The sequence below is a fragment of the Haemorhous mexicanus genome, chromosome 6, assembly GCF_027477595.1.
Source record: "Haemorhous mexicanus isolate bHaeMex1 chromosome 6, bHaeMex1.pri, whole genome shotgun sequence".
Lineage (NCBI taxonomy): Eukaryota > Metazoa > Chordata > Aves > Passeriformes > Fringillidae > Haemorhous > Haemorhous mexicanus.
Genome location: NC_082346.1, coordinates 24,586,185 through 24,605,926, shown reverse-complemented (window position 1 = coordinate 24,605,926; position 19,742 = coordinate 24,586,185). Strand labels below are relative to the sequence as shown.

The 19,742-nt window shown below is 37.8% G+C and overlaps 1 protein-coding gene across 2 annotated transcripts in view; it reads right to left on the bottom strand.

The window, feature by feature from the left end:
* The window catches only part of EXT2 (exostosin glycosyltransferase 2), a 72,084-nt gene that overhangs the window by 15,746 nt on the left and 36,596 nt on the right, over positions 1-19,742 (bottom strand). For both annotated transcript variants that reach the window (XM_059849277.1, XM_059849278.1), the window contains 2 exons: positions 13,296-13,485; positions 731-897 (listed from right to left, as the gene is read on the bottom strand). In XM_059849277.1, coding sequence (XP_059705260.1) covers positions 731-897; positions 13,296-13,485 — 357 coding nt within the window. The remainder of the gene's footprint in view (positions 1-730; positions 898-13,295; positions 13,486-19,742) is intronic.

The window sequence follows — 19,742 nt, the reverse complement described above, 5'->3', positions numbered from 1 at the left end:
TAATGATTATGGACTGTGGACTTAGATTATGGACTGTTATACACTCAAATACAAATGGAAGTCAAAAAATTAGCTAATTCAAAACATAGCTTTGGAAGGAAGACAACAGTGTTGCTTCAAGTGTACTTTTAACAAACAATTCAAGTCCCTATGGAGACTGTCACTTCTTTGGACTCCCATGGGTAACTGATTTGAGCAAGCTCTCTTTTTGTCCATACCCTCATCACAAGAGCAGCTGTTGAAGCTTTGCCATTTCAAGCACATGATCCATGTGTCCCCTCCTTGAAATTCTTCAGTTCTTCCTTTCACTGCACTCCACCTTACTTCGGCATGTCCCCAAGAGGCCTCCTCTGTTCCCAACACTTAATCTCTGAAACTTCCCTTGCCCATCAAGAAATGTTCCCTTGGCTAGAATTTCTGATTTATCTGAAGTTAAGAAGAATGCAGCTCAGTCTTCAGGCTGCATCCCCCGCACTTATTCCACTACAACATTTTCTGGAGTGTCTTGGCATTCCTGTGCCAGTTACTGAAAACCTCTTACATGGTAGGTTTTCCAATAAAGAAATGACTATCTGTAAAACTGTTTCAGTCAGCATTGAACTATTATAGTACAGAGAGGTGCAATAATCTGAATCAACAGACTGCACAGTGCTTCCTCCACTTTATATACACTTTATATACAATGTTGAAGTGGATGGCCTAGGAGACAGGGAAAAACCAATTCTCTTACCTCATAGCCAAACTGGAGTTCATCTGAGGTTAGCATAATGATATCATCATCAATAGCCAGCACTGCTTCCGTTTCAATCTCATCATAAGGGAAGAAGCGGTTGCTAAGTTTGTTTTCTGCAGTCCTAACAACTTTCAGGGGAACACGAATCTTTGGCCAGAGGGAATCTAGAGAGAAAAATTGAAAGAAATAGAATTCAATGTTATACTTTACTTCTGAATCTGCATTTCTATCTTAGCTGCTTTTTACTCTTTTCTTCTTTGCATCTAAACAAAAGCTTCTTAATGGTGAATTTACAGCAGTTTCGGTTTGGCAAACATGAGAGCAATGAAGGCAAGAGACAGAAGTTGGGCTGCATTTCCCTCTGCATCTCTCAACAAAGAGCTTCATGGGCTGCTACACAGACGTTAGCTTACCCAAAACAGCAACCTGAACACTCACAGAGCAAGTGCAGGTATAACACGTATTGGTTTAGGACACACCGCATGGAAAGATACTTCACTCAAGGGCAACTAAAATCATTTGAAGCAGCAGTATACAATCACTGACTGCAAGTCTAGGGTCATAAAGAATTTGATTAAGAATGTTAGTTCTACCAAGGACTGAGAAAAAAAAATTATTATATCAGTTAAATGTTTACCACTATTGACTATTGCTAAAGACTATATTCTGTGTCTCAGCAATTTTTCATCTTCAAAGTCCTAAGTTACAGTGATAATTTAAAACTAGATAAATACAAATGGATTCTAACTTGTGCCCTACAGCATTCTTCCAAGTAGAATAGAGCACTGGAGTACACAAACATTAAAATTCACACATCAAATGAGGATTTAAATAGCAACAGAATCTCCCCATAGATACAAAACTGAATCACATTCACTCTACCAATTAATACCATGGCATTAATTTCCATTTTTTCCTATGTGTTTAGCATGTAGCACTTTAGATGTCACATTAACAGTTTCTGTATATATTAAAAAATTTTCAAAACCCTATTCTATTCCTACAAAAGAATAACTATAGGTGTAAATACAGAGCACCAAGCTAAAGGAAATGGAAGCAAGGGCTGAATATTAAACATTCATTCTAAATGCATATAACCACGTGCACTTTCTAGCAAATAGGTTAACAGTAGTCATTGTTACAGTATGATGCATCCCAAAAGCAACTATTATTGAAAATGTATTTTAATTAAAAGTAAGAGACATATGGGCAAACTGGAGAGAGCTCAGGAAAGAACCATGAAGGTAATGATGGCACTGGAGCATCTCCCCTACAAAGAAAAGCTGAGACTGCTGTGGCTATTCAGCCTAGAGAAGAGAAGGCTGAAGGAAGGTCTCACCCCTATGAACAAATACCTGAAGGGAAGGTGCAAAGAAGAGAGAACTAGGCTCTTTTCACTGGTGGCCAGTGAAAGGACCAGAGGCAAAGGCACAAACTGAAACACTGAAGGTTCCCTCCAAACATCAGGGGAGACCTTTCCAGAGTGAGTGTGACTGAGCACTAATACAGGTTGCCCAATGATGTAGTGAAATCTCTGCTCTTGAAGATATTGAAAGCCCTCTGGAGATGTTCCTGCTTGAGAAGGAGGTTGGACAGTTGATCCCCAGAAGTTCTTTCCAAGCTTAGCCAGTCTCTGATTCTGTGGCAAGTGGAGTCTAGAGGAACTGATACTGGGCCTGAAGGCACTGGAATTTTCATGTCTGAAATACATATAAATTTTCAGTGCAATTTGCAAGTGACACAAAGCCTGGAGACATGAAAAACAGTGAGCACAATAAAGTCATACAGAGCTTACTAAACTCTATACGACAGGACTGCTTAGTAAAGTAAGTGCATTTGAACAAAAACCACACTGACATATATTTGAGACACAGTTAAACACTAGGACCAAGGCAACTTTTGGATTGGATTAAAGGGATAGAGTAGACATTTAGTTCTCAGCATGCTGCTGCAGCAGAATGGATTTATATTATTTTTGTATATATAGATGGGTATGTAGTAAGTCAGCGCAGAGGGCAAGACAATTTTACCTGTATGCAGACACAGAGAGACAGATGCTAAAATACTGTTTAATTCTGGTGCTTTAATATTTCAAACCATGTTAAAACACTAAAAATGGTGCAGAAAGAATCACATGAGTTATTTGAGGTCAGGAGAAAATGCCTTTTAGTAGAACGTGGAGATCAATCTATTTAGTTTACTAAAGGAATGAACAAAAAGTAGATTTGCTTAATATGTACAGGCACCTACACAAGAAGAAAAATTACATGTATCTTCAACAAACTGGAGAAAGACATAACAAAAAACAATGACTGGAATCTAAAGCCAGGAAAATTCAAAGTATAAATAAGGCAGACATTTTTAATAGTAACAGTGGTTAACCTCTGGCAAAAGTTTAAAAGGACAGCAATTGGTTCTGTACATCTTGTCTTTCAACAAGACTGGGTATTATTATAGAAGATGCAGTCAAGTTTGAAGTCCCTGGACTGAAAAGAAAGGCAATGTGGTGACTTAATGACACACAGGTCAGCAGCCCAGATAGTCTTACTGCACCTTCTGCCTCAAACTCCATGAACAGTAAGATTGTTGACTGTCACCAGGATAAGAATAGAAAGTTTGAATAAAACTACTAGGACATGGGGAGCAAATACAGGAATTCAGAAAAGGGCATAAAGAAATAAGATCCTTGTTTCTGTGTTTTGAGAATGAAAAGTGGAAGTTAAAACAGGTGTCAATGAAAAAAGCCACTGTAAGGACAAAAATAAAGAGAAGGCCTAACCTAAGAAAATAGTTTAAGTTTTTAAACAATAACATATGATGATATTCTGGAATTGTTCTCAGCAGAAGGATCTGAAGAATGCTGGCTGTCAAACACCAAAAATAATGGGATACAATTATGTGCACACACTTCCATTATAACTTTGAATCAGGTCTGCCTCCAAGACAGTTCTGCACTCTTTCCACTGTCAATCTGTCACACTAGGAAGACAGTACCAAAGAGGAGAAGCTGCTCCATTCCCACATGTACAAGTAAAGTTTGCTCTCAGGAAGAAGCGTCCATCCCCATCGCCACTGGGCCTCTCAGACTTAACAGCTCACACAACACTCAAAAAACCCACAAATCTGCACACTGCTAAAAGACACCAGAGTCTAAACACTACTTCACTCAGGAAAACAAAGCAATACTTCCAAACCACAGAAAGTCTTCAAAAGTAGTTGTTCTTGGAGCTGTATTTTAGAAAGGAGGATTGGGAGGCATGGGTGGCCAAAAAAAAAAAAAAAAAAAAAAAAAGAAAGAAAAAAAAAGAAAGAAAAAAAAGAAGAAACATGGAGTGATATTTACTGTATTTACTGGCAAAATTTGTATTCAGTATTTGGTTTCCTACCCCAAGGTTCTTCCTCTAAGGTTGAAAACATGTCTGTAAAATCTACTTTTATCTGTGTGGTCTTGTAGACTACGGCCTTTATTTGACACGTATGCACGTTCTTGTCCTGTTTTACACAACCCTTGTCCTTCTACTAGAAGGCAGAAGGCATTAGCTCTAGCACATTTGAGAGTCTTGTGATACTGATCAGTAGTCAGCTGGAAGGATTGGATCCAGTTACTGATGGACTCCAAGGGAGTCCCAGTCAGCCACCAGCTGGGGAGATACAGCAAGCTCGTTGGGGCCACTACAGAAATGGAGCATTGATTCCAGTTATAGTGTTATGAGCTCATTTTATTCTCAGCATTGTGAGGTCTTTAAAAGCCCTGCATGAATCAAAATCTGAAACGATGATTCCAGTAGGAGACCACTGACATTCCGAAATTTTCAGCTTCCTCGTCATTGTAACCTTAGGAGGCAGTAACATTGAATGACTGGAACTGTTTATTGCAAATTAGTACTCTTGATTTCACTCACTGCTTTCTTACTGGTTTACTGTACAATGTGCAAGTGCCATTTTATAAATGCTAACAGAATTACAGGTACCTCACAAAGACAGATGTCATTGCCTCATAAAGACTACAGACTGTAAGGTTTGCAAGCTTCTTAAGACCTTTGGATAATTGCCTATAATTATCCAAATGCAACCCCAGAATTGGTATAAAATAACTTTAAGCAGCCTGAACGATCCCAAAAATACTGTTACAAGTGTTTCAGTTGCAATCAGAGATGCCATAGGTAGGCATCCATTTGTAAATTTGTATTTATATGTAGCATCAAAGTGTACATTTGATACATGTTAAGCATTCAGTTATTCCGCCTTTTCTTCTTTTTGTGTTTGCTACGTTTGGAAAAAATGACAACCAAATTGCAACAAAGTGCAGGAATATATTGAAACAGAAATTGAAACTGAAAAATCACTAGGATCAAAAAATAATAATTCGGAAAAACAAGCATGTATGTAAGTATTAAACTTCCAGCTCTTCTGAAAAATCAACTACTTGACAGCTTACTAACAGACATGACACTTGCATAAAAAATGGTTAAAGAAGGAAAAATAATGAAAAATGTATGAAAAATGAAGATGTAATCTAATTATAATCAGCACGCATCTCAGATGTCAGCAAATCCTCTTAAATCCACATGATTTAGTAAGGTCTTGGAAAGTCTCTCAAAATGACCAGTTCTCAACAACGGGTATGTTACTGTCAAATATTTGTGCTTTGAGAAACATAATATAAAGTTTCTGAATTTAGCCTTACATTAATGAAAAGAAAATATAAGCATTTTGGAGAAACTCTGAATAAGACAGTAGGGTACCAGTTACTCTGCAGCATGCAAAATGCACAAGGCTACTCGCTGCCTGGAGGCTGACTTGATACTGGAGGCTGCTGCCCCACAGAGATGGAAGCACATGGGAGATGTTATGACACAATGACACCTGGATAACAACTGCCAACCCAGGCAAAATTGACTATCATAAAGGACAGCAGGCTCCAGGGAGAGATCCAAGTATTACAAATTAGCTCTGCCACAGGAACTCCAGAAGAAAGACATATATAAAAAAGACAACAGTCACTTCAGAAGTCAAAGTTGTAGAATCCATCAGGAAGGTTAAAATTGCCTATATTTATTTTAAAAGACCACAAAAGAAAAGTATTGTATTTGAAGAGCAATCAGAAACAAGGTTTGCCACTTCTGTAATATCAGACTTTGAGTTTTCAGATACTGCTTGGAAAGTTCTGAGAAACTTCAGCACAAGCAAAACATATATGGAAGAAATTCTCAGTTTACAAGACTTTGTTATAACCAAGGTAAAAGCACAGGCTTTATTCTCACAGTAAGACAGACCTTTGATAGAGTATGGCAAACACAAAAGAAGCTAAAGAATCTTCCATCATGGCACAAGATCCTTTAGGTGTACAAAAATAAAAATGCATGTTTGGACTGGGGACTACTCTTACTTTTAAAAAATCATTGAGGACTCTGTGATGCAGCAGAAAATAGAAGCAAATTATGGAAATAAAGCTCTCTGGAGTGAGTGCAAGTCTGTGTAGGTAAGGATTCTGAAGAGAATGACAGGCACCTCCTATTGTGTGTCATACTGAAATAATCACGAGAGAAGAGTGAATAACACTTATACTTGCTCTCTGGTAATGACTCAGGTCACGATTGGAATTATGTGCTATTTAGGACTACTGATGCACTGATTGCTGGAGAAGCCCATAGAAAACAGTGTGTGGTCCATTCAACACAAAATCACTAGTTTCCCAACTTTGCCCAACGCAGCTCCCTCTTCTAACAGGCTTACAGACCCTAGCAACCCATACATGGCTGTGATTCTGGCCAGCCCACAATTCTACCATTAAGTCCTGCAAGTCCAAATCTCACAGCAAAATTTTCAAGCAAGATTTCAAGATTATTTAAACTGTAGGATAAAAAGGTGCCATAGCTACATGACCAGTTAAAACATCCACATATAAAAGACCAGCAAAATATCCCATCCTCTAATTATGTGTTTCTCAGCTACAACTGCCAGTGAATCACATGAGACATGTAGATAAGAGAGGGGAGGGCAGTCATAATAAAGAGGCAACTTCATTATAACCTAAAGGAATAATAACCCTCTCACACAAAAAACCTCTCTTACTATCCATACCTCCCTCAGCCTGTGATCAGATGTTTGTAATGAAAATGTAACTAAGCTTGCACACTGTTCATATATAAAACTGATTTCTTAGTTTGAAATCCAGCCCTGTTTTCAGTACTGAACGAACTGTTACATCATACATAAAAGGGGGATCATTAAAAATAATAGAGCACAATATTTCCATGGAATGTATTATTTCTTTTCAAAGAGAAACGGCACTGTGCCATGGTTTGGGAATGGCACTCCCCAGTTCAGTGCCCCCACCAAGACTCTCCAAACCACTCACCTCTCGCTCTCTCTCACTCTCTCTCCCTTCCCCTTACCTGCTGCAGGATGGAGAGGAGGAGAATTGGAGGCACAAAAGGCAAAGATCACAAGTTGAGGTAAAAACAACTTACTGGAGACAGCAATGAGACAAAATGATCAGTAGTGGCAACTTACTAACAACAGGGTACAAGAAAAGAAACTATTCACATGGAAAAAAAACCAACAACAGACAATACCAGACAGCTCCTCCCACCAAGTTTTTCCACCAGAAGGAAGCCCTTCTCCTTGGAAGAGACTCCTTTTCCCTAGAACTGAGTGAGGTAGTACAGAATAGTGAAGTGGTACAGACTGCAAAATTTAATCCTGTCCCAGCCGGAACCAGGACACACCATCGTGTTGTTAAATAGCACCATTCTCTGTATCCTTGCTTCTGAGAAACTGGGAAGCTAATAACATCTCAAGAAGTCCTTTTGCAGCACAATTATTATTGTTGATCTTGTCAGCAGACAGATGTGTATTTACAAAGCGAATTACTTGCTCTGTGTACTAATCATCCATTCCCAGTTTCAACACTCAACGTAGGGGAAACGAGAATCAGTACAGCAGCTGTACAGAGCTAACCAATATTCTTGGCACACCCCTTCTAAGTAGTATCAAGTTCAAAAAATAGCAAGTAATACTTGAATGCAGATGATTTCTTTCATTTGCAATTGGAAGCAGCAGGTAAGGATAATGAGGAACTGGAAACACAGCATACACTCCTGATGGCAAGAACTTAATGTCTGTCAGTATTAAAATCAACATGGCGAATTTTTAAAAATCCACTTACTGGCTAAAATCACAGCATTTTGATGACTCATACAAAGACATTTGTACAAACATTCTTTTTTCTGCTTTACTGCCTCAATAATAATGGCTAAGAATATCTCATGACTAGTGATAATCTGGGTCCAGAATATTAATTCATATAATGCTCTCACTTCCCAAAACTTCTATGGAGTCCATTTGAAAATATAAAAAGGAAAAATCTTTCCAGAAGTTTTGCAAGGTAGACAAAGACTGATAAAAAACTGGCAGAAAACATCTCTAAACATGCTCTGTTTGTACCTGCAGTTGCACAGAATCCCATATAGCATACTCAATTCTCATACCAGAACTTTTGTACAAGCTCTCATCTGATGCTTATTCTAGCTGGTCTATAGTAGTTTGCATGAATGCAGCTAATTGAACATTGCTGATGAAACCTAATTAATTCTTTTTCAGTCTCTAATACTGAATGGCAGAATTTTGCTGGAGTCTGAAGTTTAAAAAAACTGTCAAAAGCAACATCAGGCATGTTACATCTACTTATTATCAGAATTCCTTCCATTATGGCTCAGTGAAAAAGTCTGTTCAGAGTTCAAAACAGGTGCTTTCTTCCCACATTAAAGTGTTTATATTGTTCTACAGAAATCCACAGAATTACTCTTGTGTATAACAAAACAGAATGCTTGGTTCTAGGACACAAGGGCCCAGTTTGTTAAGATGGGTTTGATAGGCTAACTTTCCAGATTTCCCTAGGAAGTAATATTGCAAAATATTTGTAATATGCCTTATAGAAGACTAAAATCACCATGAATTAGTTCTCTAGGTAATCAAGGAAAATGGCATTAAGTCCATCATGAAGAAGCCAAATTAATTAAAAACTTAGAAGTTAAAAAACCCATTCCTACCAGTGCTGAGTACCAAAGGCACAGTATACAAAAAACCCCAAACCTGTCACTGCAGTGGTTTTTATTGATTTGGTTTTAGATAACACTTTCTTAAGGTACAGCAATCCAAAGGATACTCACTTTTTCTAGCCCCAACAGTTTATATCAATGTTGTCCATTAACAGCATCAAATAGAAATACAAATATTATTATTTCAGTAATACCATAAAAAGTTTATATCAACTTAGCTCCAGGACCCACAATTAAACAGTAAATACACATTCTTTAAAATACACTTTTCATTTTTATAAAACAACCTAAGGAATCAGTCTATCACACAGGATTTCTAGCTTGTTGCATATTTACTAAGAGTAACGAATTTTTACATTATCATATGATTTATGTGGTACACAAAGTGATTTCTTCACTTGTCTGAAACAAATGTTGGTGGAAATTTTTATCACAGACTATTTTCTTGAATTTCAGAACTAGCAATTTAGAAAAACCCAAATAAAAGGGAAAAAATTTTTGGCTGATGGAGAAAATCATGATTTCTAGAATATATTCCCAGCAGCAAGCACTTAGACCACAATGTTTATTTTAATTGATCCAGAGTGAAGGGAAAAAAAAGACTTTTTTCCTGTAGTATTTCAAGGCTTTTCCTATTGTTATTAGTGTTATACACACAGTTAAGGGCCTACTGACATTACTGCTGCATTGATGGGCTCCTTGCATACAATGCAAGGCACAGAAAATAAGCAAAACTCAGCCAAAGACACAGAGCAGAGATCATGTCCTTAAATTCATTGGGTACTTAAGATAACAAGCTGATTCTATAATGTTTTAAGGTTCCAGAGCAGAAACATCACTGTATGTGATATTTTCTTTCTGCTATTTCACATATAAGATTCAATATTTTTACCATCAAAAACATTGTGTAAACTTCAAACTTTGTTGTCTTTGCACAAGACATCTGTGTTTCTCATAGATTCATCTTGTTTCTTTTCACTGATTCTAAAGAAAACACAGAACTGTCAGTTCAGACTTCCACAGACAGCTCTCAGACATTAAGTTAAAAAATGATCCTTACAAACTCTTAAGGCTAAGGAAAAAACAATCTTAAAATTACTACTGATATCTAACCCATCCACATACATGTAGTTCTCCAATTATATATTTTTATACACTATTGGTTGAAAACTTTCCAGTCAAGTGCTTAATTAATCCATTGTCCTCTTACCTGCTTACCTTTTTTATCAGCCAACATAACAAAAAATTTCAATCGCATCAGAGCTGCATCTGCCCTGAGAGGTTTAGGTTTGAAAAGAGTTTGTTTCCAGACACCTTGCACAATCCCCACACTCGTTACCACTGTGCAGCAGCTGAAATCAGCTACAGCCTCTTAGCTGGGATGCTCAGCACTACTGATGGCAGCGACCACCTGTGACTCCATGATCTTAAATTTTGTACAATTTTTAGAGTATTTCATCTTCAGCCAGTTTTCCTCCTAAGTAGTGAGTATCATTACATAAAGGCAACAAATGCATTGCATATTGTTTTGATCATAATGATATTTTCAGTTATAATAATTTTCTGGTGTTGACAGAGGAAAGAATGGAAAGGCCACATGTCACTTGTGTGGCACTTTGCCAGCTGCATCCCAGGAAACCTAAGCCCCATTCTCAATTTAGCACACATACTCACTAAGGAAGGTAATTTGGATGTTCTTCACCCAGCCCTCCCACTTACACATGCAAAACAAAATGAAGACATGAAGAGCTGCAACGACAAAAGCCAAGATCTGCTTCTGCACTGAAACATGTCCCCTACGTGGAAAGGACCAAGAAATAAAGCACTTGATGCTCTAGAAGGTTAAGCGCCTCTGCTTTACCACAACCAATTAAAAATGAATAGCCATAAAAGTGCAGATACTACTGTAGGGTAATAAACTAGACTTTATCAGTGACAGTGGTGCACATTACAAACTTCAAACTCATTCCTTGTTCTAATCCATCAGAAACTTCCTGGCTTTAACAGGCTATAAACAGCAGAAGCTTTGAAGTCCGAGGATTAGGATCACTAATAGACAGACTGAACAAGAGACTGGCTGAAGAGCCAAGTGGAATGCCCTGCATGGATCTGGAATAAAACAAGTTCATTTAATCAAACTGACCTCTCTCTAGCCATGGGCCAAGAGATTACAATGACTGTAACAGCAATAAAGGGACATGGGACACTAAAAACAAATAGTTATTTGCTTCAATGCTATGCTTAGGCTAATGCAAGGACAAAACTGCTTATGCTTTCAACTGTGCTCCCAAGTCCACAATTTTAAGCTCTACAGGTTGGGCTTATGACTCAGTGGTAATAGAGGCAGAAAAAAATTAAACACACTTTGATTTTCAAGATGAATACAATGATTGAAAAGAAAAGGTCATTTTAATGATCTATTTGCTTCAGCTCTCCTGTATCTCAGACTCACTTGAAGGAAATGTGAAAACAATTCATTTGGGTTGAATCCACCCACACTCAGTGATCACATAACTGCATATATCACTAAGCTTTTTTGCTTTTAGAAAATAACTGCTTACTGCAAAAATTTCTTTTTGTTATCAATTTACACACAACAATTTTTACTCTAAAGGGTTGCAAAACATTTAAAGCATTACCAAACTTGAGGTATTTAGCCCAGAAGTAATAAAGAACACTTTTTAAAGTAAGCAATAAAGCAACTCCGCTTCCAACTGTAGCAAGTTGCCAAAATGGCAAATGAGCCAAGTGAATGGTAGCAATAGCTTGGCTCTAAGAAGTTCTTAGGAGATGGTAAATTGAGACAAGTGGTCAGGGATTAATTTCTATGTTGCATCTTGCCGCTATGCAGAATAACTAAAATTGAAGAGTAGAACACAGCAGCAGTTGAAACCTCTGGAAAGAGAATTATAAAGTGAGGAGTCCTAACAACACACTTCATTTGCTACAGAAGACAGAAGAATCCACAATACAGCGTTTCTTTTGAACATGTATTCCTAGAAGGCAACATTACTTGTCCCACAAAATCACCACATTTTCAGATGAGAATGACAGATCCATATGTACAGCACATGGGAACCAGGCTCATATAGAGCTACTATAGCTATAGTATTTAATCCAGAATGAGAAGAGGTGATTTTAATTGCCCAGCACAATGCTCAGGATTTGGTGATACTGGTGTTCAGACCTTGAAGAAAGTCACCCTAGGGAACAGTAAGCACAGAAAAAAAAAATGAGCAGCATTGGAGAGTCTGTCTAGCACTGGACAGGATTACCAAAGGCCAAGGCTAGCTAGCTTCCCTTACATGGGGCAAGATCTCCCATTTATTCCATGGTGATTTCATAATGGAATTCACTAATGTCAGGACATGTGTTTTCAGCTGAGGGCCTGGGGTGAGGTTAGGAGCAGCATGGTCTCATGAGGCAGGCAGCCTGGGGGTGGGAAAGAAGGGAGTTGGTTGGACACAGAGCAGCCCATGGAATGTACAATGACATTGCACAGAAGGAGACAAAAACCCATGGGATAGGGATCATTGGTTTGAAAAGGTAGACAGCAAGCTGTGAGGACTGGGCAGACTGAGACTGAGGTCCTGGCACAAGGGGATACAGTACAGCAGTATGCCAGGCTGACAAAGCACACCTCAGCTACTGAAAACAAAATAATTGAGAGATTTACAGCACTGAATTCACACTGGAGTAATTAATATACCTTTGAAACCAAACCTCGTTCCAAAAATCTACACATATAAATAACTTGGGAAAATGCCTGTGAATTAGTCCTCATTTTAAAATAACCACATTCCACATTTTAAAAAACAATTTAAAAACCATGCAGATGATACCAGACTCACTCATATACTACAGAGATCAGCACAGTATACCACATGTGTTAGAAACAGAAATATTTTAAAACAGACATTTATGTATTATCTTACTGGGGAAGCATTAGCATTTTCACAGGATATTCTAGTGGTATGGAGACTCCATTTTGAGCACCTGATATGTCCCAAATTCTCATTTGATCAATCAGTGAAAATATTCACCTATTTTATAGCCCAAGCATTCAAACTACTTTGCTGCTTTGAACCATATTTGCTCTAGAAACAGTCCAGTAACAGCAGTACATACACTGTTATGAAAGTCTGTCTACAAAGAAATAAAAGTAAGTACTGACAGATCAAAAATAGGCTTCTCCTTGCTACTCCCTCCAAAAATGTTAAGGACAGAAATCCTTCTGTAATATTGTATCTATAACTTTTGATTCAGAAGTTAGCAGCATAACCACTGGTATGCTTCTGTTCTTGTTATCTACTTTGGCTTCTCTTGTTTCATTTTCAAACACTTTGTCACAAAAAAATTCAAACTGATTATTTTGTAAAAACCATGAAATACTTCTTGAATATAAATGATGTAGCAGAGAGGTCATTCTGTAACAGGTATCAATAGATATGCTATGCCCAGTTTCACCTTCCTCCACCACCCCTCCCACAGGTTTTTACCTTCTGGTGGATTCTTATTCTGGTTGTTCCAGACTACCAACAATTTGGATAGACTGGGCACTTTAGACACCTCGGTGATAACTCGGAAAAGGCTCTCCACTCGGTCATAGGTCAGAACCACGGCTGTGAAACCTTGGGACTGAGGTGGGATCAGTGGAAGGAAGAGTGGGTTGCTCACACTGCTCCACTTCTGTGAAGGAAAACAAGAAAACAGCAAAGCAATTTGTTTAAGGTAAATTATCACAGTAGGGAGTAACTCATATAGCCAGGCCCTAACCATCAGATTTGTAATTTGCTCAGATCAGGCAATTCTCCAATTCTGACTTTGGCAATTTCTCAAAACCTTTATTCCAATCACTTTCTTATTTCAATTTTCATTTATGTCTAGCTGTAATGTTGCAACCAGATAGAGATTAAGGTAAAAACGAAAGTGGAAGAGGTAGACAGATTTGTGGAGAAGGAAAACCAAGGTGAATTGAGCCCAGCTAGCATGGTTCAATTCTCATTTACTAATAATTATTTCAAGACATTTATATTTATAGTTAGGACTCAATAAACAAAGAGAAACTTAATCAGCACTACAATTTCAGAGAGAAAAAGTGTTAACGACAACAAAAGCAAAGGAACAAACCCATAAACCTGGCATAAAATGTGCCCCCGAGCAAAAAGGGAAAAAGCATGTACAAAGAGGAGCAACGTAGGAGCTTCCAGAAAGTTTGGTCAATGGCAGAAAAATCTCACCTATTACGTTTAAAAAAAAAATTTAAAAGATTCATGAGATTCAAAGATGAATTTCAGAGTTATCTGCTCCTTGTAAATTTTAACTAGGGCATTCCTTCTGAGACTTTAAAGATCTTACTTCAATACACAGCATAGGGAAGCCAGCCCAGATGGCAAGAGACAAGACAGACAACTACATTCCCACTGAATGTGCCAACCCCCTTTGGAGCTGACAACATGGGGGAGGAAGCAGTGAAGGGACCATTTGACAAGAATGAAAACACCAGCATTTTAGTCTCAAATTTTCCATTCCAACTGACGTTCCAAGCAGGGGTCGGACAGAGAAGCAAAGTGAAAAACCAAGCCCTTTGGGACAAGGTGAAAAGGGGAGATGGGAAAGCAGAAATGGAATGATGCTGTTTTGCAAGGAAGTTTTGAATCCTAGCCTGTAAAAACTATGAAGACTCGTTAGAGGTCAGCAAGTGCCAGGAGTTTACAGAAATACTGTGAAATTCTCCAGCTAAACTCATACCATAAGGCTTGCTTGTATCAGGAGTAAAGCAAGTTTTACAGACTCAGAGTTACAAGGTCATATTTGTAGGAAGTAAACTTTGAAATTTTTTGTTTCCCTACTTAGTCTTTGGTTAACTTTATACACCCAACAATCACATTCCTCGTGTTTAATGGTTAGACACCTCTAACTACAATGACTTCAAGGATGAGGAGGATAAATAACCTATTTACTGAAAGACATCTCAACATTTTGGTAAAGGAGAAAAAAAATATGATGTGAATATGATTTTCTTCTATGAACAAATCAAAACTGAAGAGGGGATAAATAAGTGAGGCAGAAAAGTTAAGCACAGCATTGGCACACTCTTTTGCTCAGGATGGTCTAAGAGTATGTTCCAAGCAAGGGCCTGTCAGCAGGAGTAGTATGTTGTAGTAGACTTCCTGAAATAGTTGAAAAGACAGACTGGTCTTCAGCTACACACACTTTGTCAGGTCTGGTAAAAGCAGCATTCATCTTAAACTGTTTGTAAGGATCCTAACGGAAAACACAGAGTTCTAGTTTTCACCCAAGAGGAGTAATAGGATAATGTAGAAACAGTAACAAAACAATATGCAATTTTGGTTCTTGAAAGGGACATGGCTACCTATGAAAGCACACTCAGTAATTCAGGAAATATACATCCAGTACTTCAGCAACTGATATGTGCAGAGAAAAATCTGCTTTCATACCATTACATTTTCTAAAATTAAAGCTTTTGTACATACTTTGCTAGTTGTATAAGATGACTAGAGGCAGATGGGGACAGCCCTCTGATTTTGCTGTAGCTTCAATAATTCCTACAGCAAATCACAATCTAAATGTTACCAGAGCATAATCCACCTCATTAAAGCTTTACTACAAACTCGTTTCCACACAACCCCCACCCCAAGACCGTTATTACCTGAATGACCTTGGTAATGTCAAGCAGCTTCTTAACACAACTCTCAGAAACCTCTTTTCATTAATACTTGAAACAGAGGTTTAACATCATAATCAGAGTGCCAAGAAAATATTATGTTTCTGTCCTACAAGAAGAAATAACTGGTAGAGCCATCTGCAGACAATGTTCTATTTATTACTTATGGGTGAGAATTGCTACCTAGATTGATGGTTCCCATTTGAAGTTTTTCTAGAAATGTTTTCTCTCTGTCCACAGCACTTCCTAACAAATTGCTTGCTATAATATATTTTGAAAAGCATTATTCTTTTTCCATAATCTAAGACTATTTTAGGTACTTACAGAAAGAAATATATCACGCATATGTGTGCAAGCACATGCATATGTACCTAAAATGGCCGTGAATTTCTCTTATAAACTTAAATTTTAGGTACATTCCTTAAATCCCAACTTCTACTACTTTCAGAAAGGCATGAAAATTCTCCCCTGCTGGTCATAACTTAGGAAAATAAGGTAACTTTAAAGGAGGTTTTGCCTCTGCACCTACTAAAGGATGATGGAGGGAGGGAAAAGCCTGTAGACACACACTAATGGATGGGAGAACCATGCCTCTCATTTGAGAAAAACATTTCAAAAAGGCAATTAAGCATCTCTCAAGTGCCATTAAGAGCCAACCCCCTGCTGCCTGCCTGAAGAGTGTGTCTACAGTCTGAGACCTATTGACCCCACTTTCTGCAGGAAATCAGGCAAATTCAAGCCTCCATAATTTGCTAAAGTCTTCCAGATTTCTGCTGGGGAAAAGCAAACCATACAGGCAATTAATACAACAGCAACCTAATTAAATCTCCATTACGGCAGCAAAGCATGAAATGGCTAATGACATAGGGATGGGTTCTCCCAGTCACTGCTCAAGCAACCAAGTGATGAAGGCACATTTGCTCTCTTCCCATCTTTATTAACATTCTTGATAGCAATTCACAGGAACTTTCACTCTCAGAGAGGAGAGCAAACAGCAACAGTAGATTGATCATCCATCACCTTTCTTTGACAAAGTGCTGACACTAAGCCATAGATAAGAGAACCCTTCACTATCACACTCCCAGCTAATATCATTAGAAGAGCCAGGATAATTAATCCAAGATTAATAGGTTACTTGCTGTGAATCATTTTTATGGGCAAAAAGGATCAAATTGAAACATTAGTTTCCTAAGAGTAATTTCATGTCACTTAAATCTCACAGTCTCAGTTGTCCGACAGCTCTTCGCAGTTCATATGAAAATCCAAAGTTCTGGAATGTGAGTGACAGTGAGAGCTTGGGAATAGCCTGAAGCTGGAAGAGGGGAGAAGTCAGGAATGGTTCTGTATATGCATAAGGATTCAGACTGCTGCAGCTGTCCTGTGCATGCTTTCTAGAAGTGTGCATGTTTGATAATGCCTTAGAAACAAGGCACCTCCCTTTACTATAGCTCGATCCAATATTGTCCTTCCTTTTGGTCATCCAAAACAACCTGATGCTACTTTAGGAAAAATAAATACATTAAGGATAAGGGAGCTGAATTCTCATGATGTGGGAGGCTTCAGGCTGCATTTGATGTAGAGTCTTCAGGTTCAACTTAGCAGGGAAGTTGTAACAGACCTTTCTTAGCAGGGTACAGAAGGGAGATAGGAGGAGCTTCACAACATCAATGAACACACACAACTGGACTGAGAAATGGACAATCTTAATATTTAAATTCTATGGAGCCTCAAAGATACTGGTAAAACATCAGAGGTAACAAAGACTCGGTACTGTCCCAAAACTTCTTAATTGGTTGTTCACCATTGAAAGAGACTTGAAGAAAGGTACAGTACACACATTACAAACTACATCACAGAATGGTCTTTGGGAAAACAAGGCTGTGTAAGATGTTCCATAACAAAGAAGAATCAAGAACTTCCCAGCTATCATTTAGGGGGGAAACTCAGCAACAGCGCTTAAGAAAAATAAAATTTCACTGCTCCCATGAACAAGACAGTGAGCCTTTCCACCTATTTTATTTTCAATACCTAGCCTGCTTGTTGTAAACTTCCTATTACTGAAACCTCATAGTCTGAACAACAATTCACTGTCCTTTAAAAACACAGAGGTAAGGACAGCAGTGTACTGAACTTAGTAGCTGAGCAGTCCTATACATTTAAACAAAACATCCCCTGCCACTGTGGTTAAGGCTTTTTCAGCTGGGTTGTTCTTAAAATCAATCTAACCTCAACATGGTTTCAATTATGAATTACCAGACCAAAAAAAGCCTTGATTTATTCTATTTTTCTTCAATTATTTATGGTAAGTTTCTATTCAATACTTTGAGAAAGTATTTCATCATGCTTCCCATCCTCAAGTGGTCACAGGGCAAACCCAAAGGAATTAACCCTCCCTACTTGTCCAGAGCCAGCCAAAGTGTTTACACCCAACAGAATTACAAACAAAGTTGCAGTGGCCATCATTTCATGTTTTAATCTTAAGATTAAAGAAGATCTTAAACCCGCCTCACATAAAAAATTAGCCACAAGACAACAGGAACTTCTATCTAGTGTAGAATAATCCACTGTGTAAGAAAAGTATCCTAACTCTGGGCAGGTAAATTAAAGAACCAACTGTTAAATCATGTTTCACACTCACATAAAAATACCAATGTTTACATCTGAATACGTGTGGGATATTCAACCAGTCCATAATACCAACACAAAAAAAAATCAATAAACTAAAATTTATTTAATATTAAAAAAAAAACCCTAACCTATCTTCTAATATGAGAAATAAAGCAAGATTTGATCTAGTTGATTGAAACCATCATGCAAGTAGCTGGAAAATACAGAAGAAACAGAAATCTAATATTGTTCAATGGAAAAAAATACCAGATATGCACTGCCCAGAAAAGTACTAGCTTGTTTTCTTTTACAGATAGACAAAAAAAAGTGTATGCTAATATTTGCTTAATGCTTTGGAGAAGACAAATGGTACTAGGAGGGAAGCACATTATAACAGTAGCATTATCTGTAGACTGAGGACTAAAATATTAGTCAAAGAAGTTAGGAATAGTTTAATTTTTAACAAGTGTCAAGTTCCTAGTAATTGGCAGGACCCACAAAGTATTCTGTAAATTAACATCCTTCTCAGTCTTTGCTAAATGAATGACATTCTGGGCACTAAGACAATTCTGCTATTTTAACTTACACCAAATGATGGTGCTGTTTTCTGCCTCACTGGAAGAAATGAAATCTGGTATGTTTATTGTTCACATACTGATATTCTCAAGTGATTATTAAGCTCTGGTCTGTATCATCCAAGGTCAGAGCTCAAAAGCAGCCCCTGACAAAAAAACCATCTAATGTTTCATAGGTCTACATTATAAACAGGCTTGAAAGAATTTCAACAAAAGCAGCTGAAGAATTCTGAAAAAACCTTACCCATTTTTCAGAAACCCATACATATTAGTGAGGTATAAGGCAAAGAGGAGAATTTAAGCAATCTACAACGAAGCATAAGTGAGGAAGTAATTTACCTCTATTAGAGCATAACAAAGTACTTAATTGAAGGTAACAGATCACATCTCAAGCCCAAGTCATTATTTCTAATCCAGCCCAAACCAGTAACCATCAAAATGCACACCGTAGGATCACTCATTTTCTGGCTTACTTGGACGTAACTGATTGCCTCTGCCTAATGATTAATGGCTGGGCCAAAAAATACAAAAGAAATTAAACTCCCATGCCTGCACCAAAAGATTGTCTGAGATATAAAGGGCTCAAGCAGTCCAGCAATGAATTTCAGGCCCCAAAAGTATCATTTGCTCCTCTTCATTAAAAGGAGGAAATATGTCATAATGCATTTTTATTCAAAGCATTATTCCATAACACATTAGCATGTTATATGCTACTAGTCTTCCATTTCCTCAATAGGACACTGAATAAGTAGAAAAATAATCCACTTTATTACTTTTTTTTTTTTTTTGCTTGAGAAAGGCCAACAGTCTTCAGTCAGCCCATAAAAACACATAAAACTGCTTGGATCACTTCCCCTGTGCAATGTACTAAGAATGGAATTAACTGCATATGCATTTATCTTCTGCATACTGTATACTCCCTCCTGGAAAAACACCCTCCTGTACCACTGCTGGATGGACACTCTGGTGAAGATACTCAGGCAACAGTTTTACTAATATTTTGAGCCAATATAAGTCAAAGTAATACCAAGTAAAGCAGCCTTCAAGCCACCCAGTTCCTCCCTTGCACACACCCC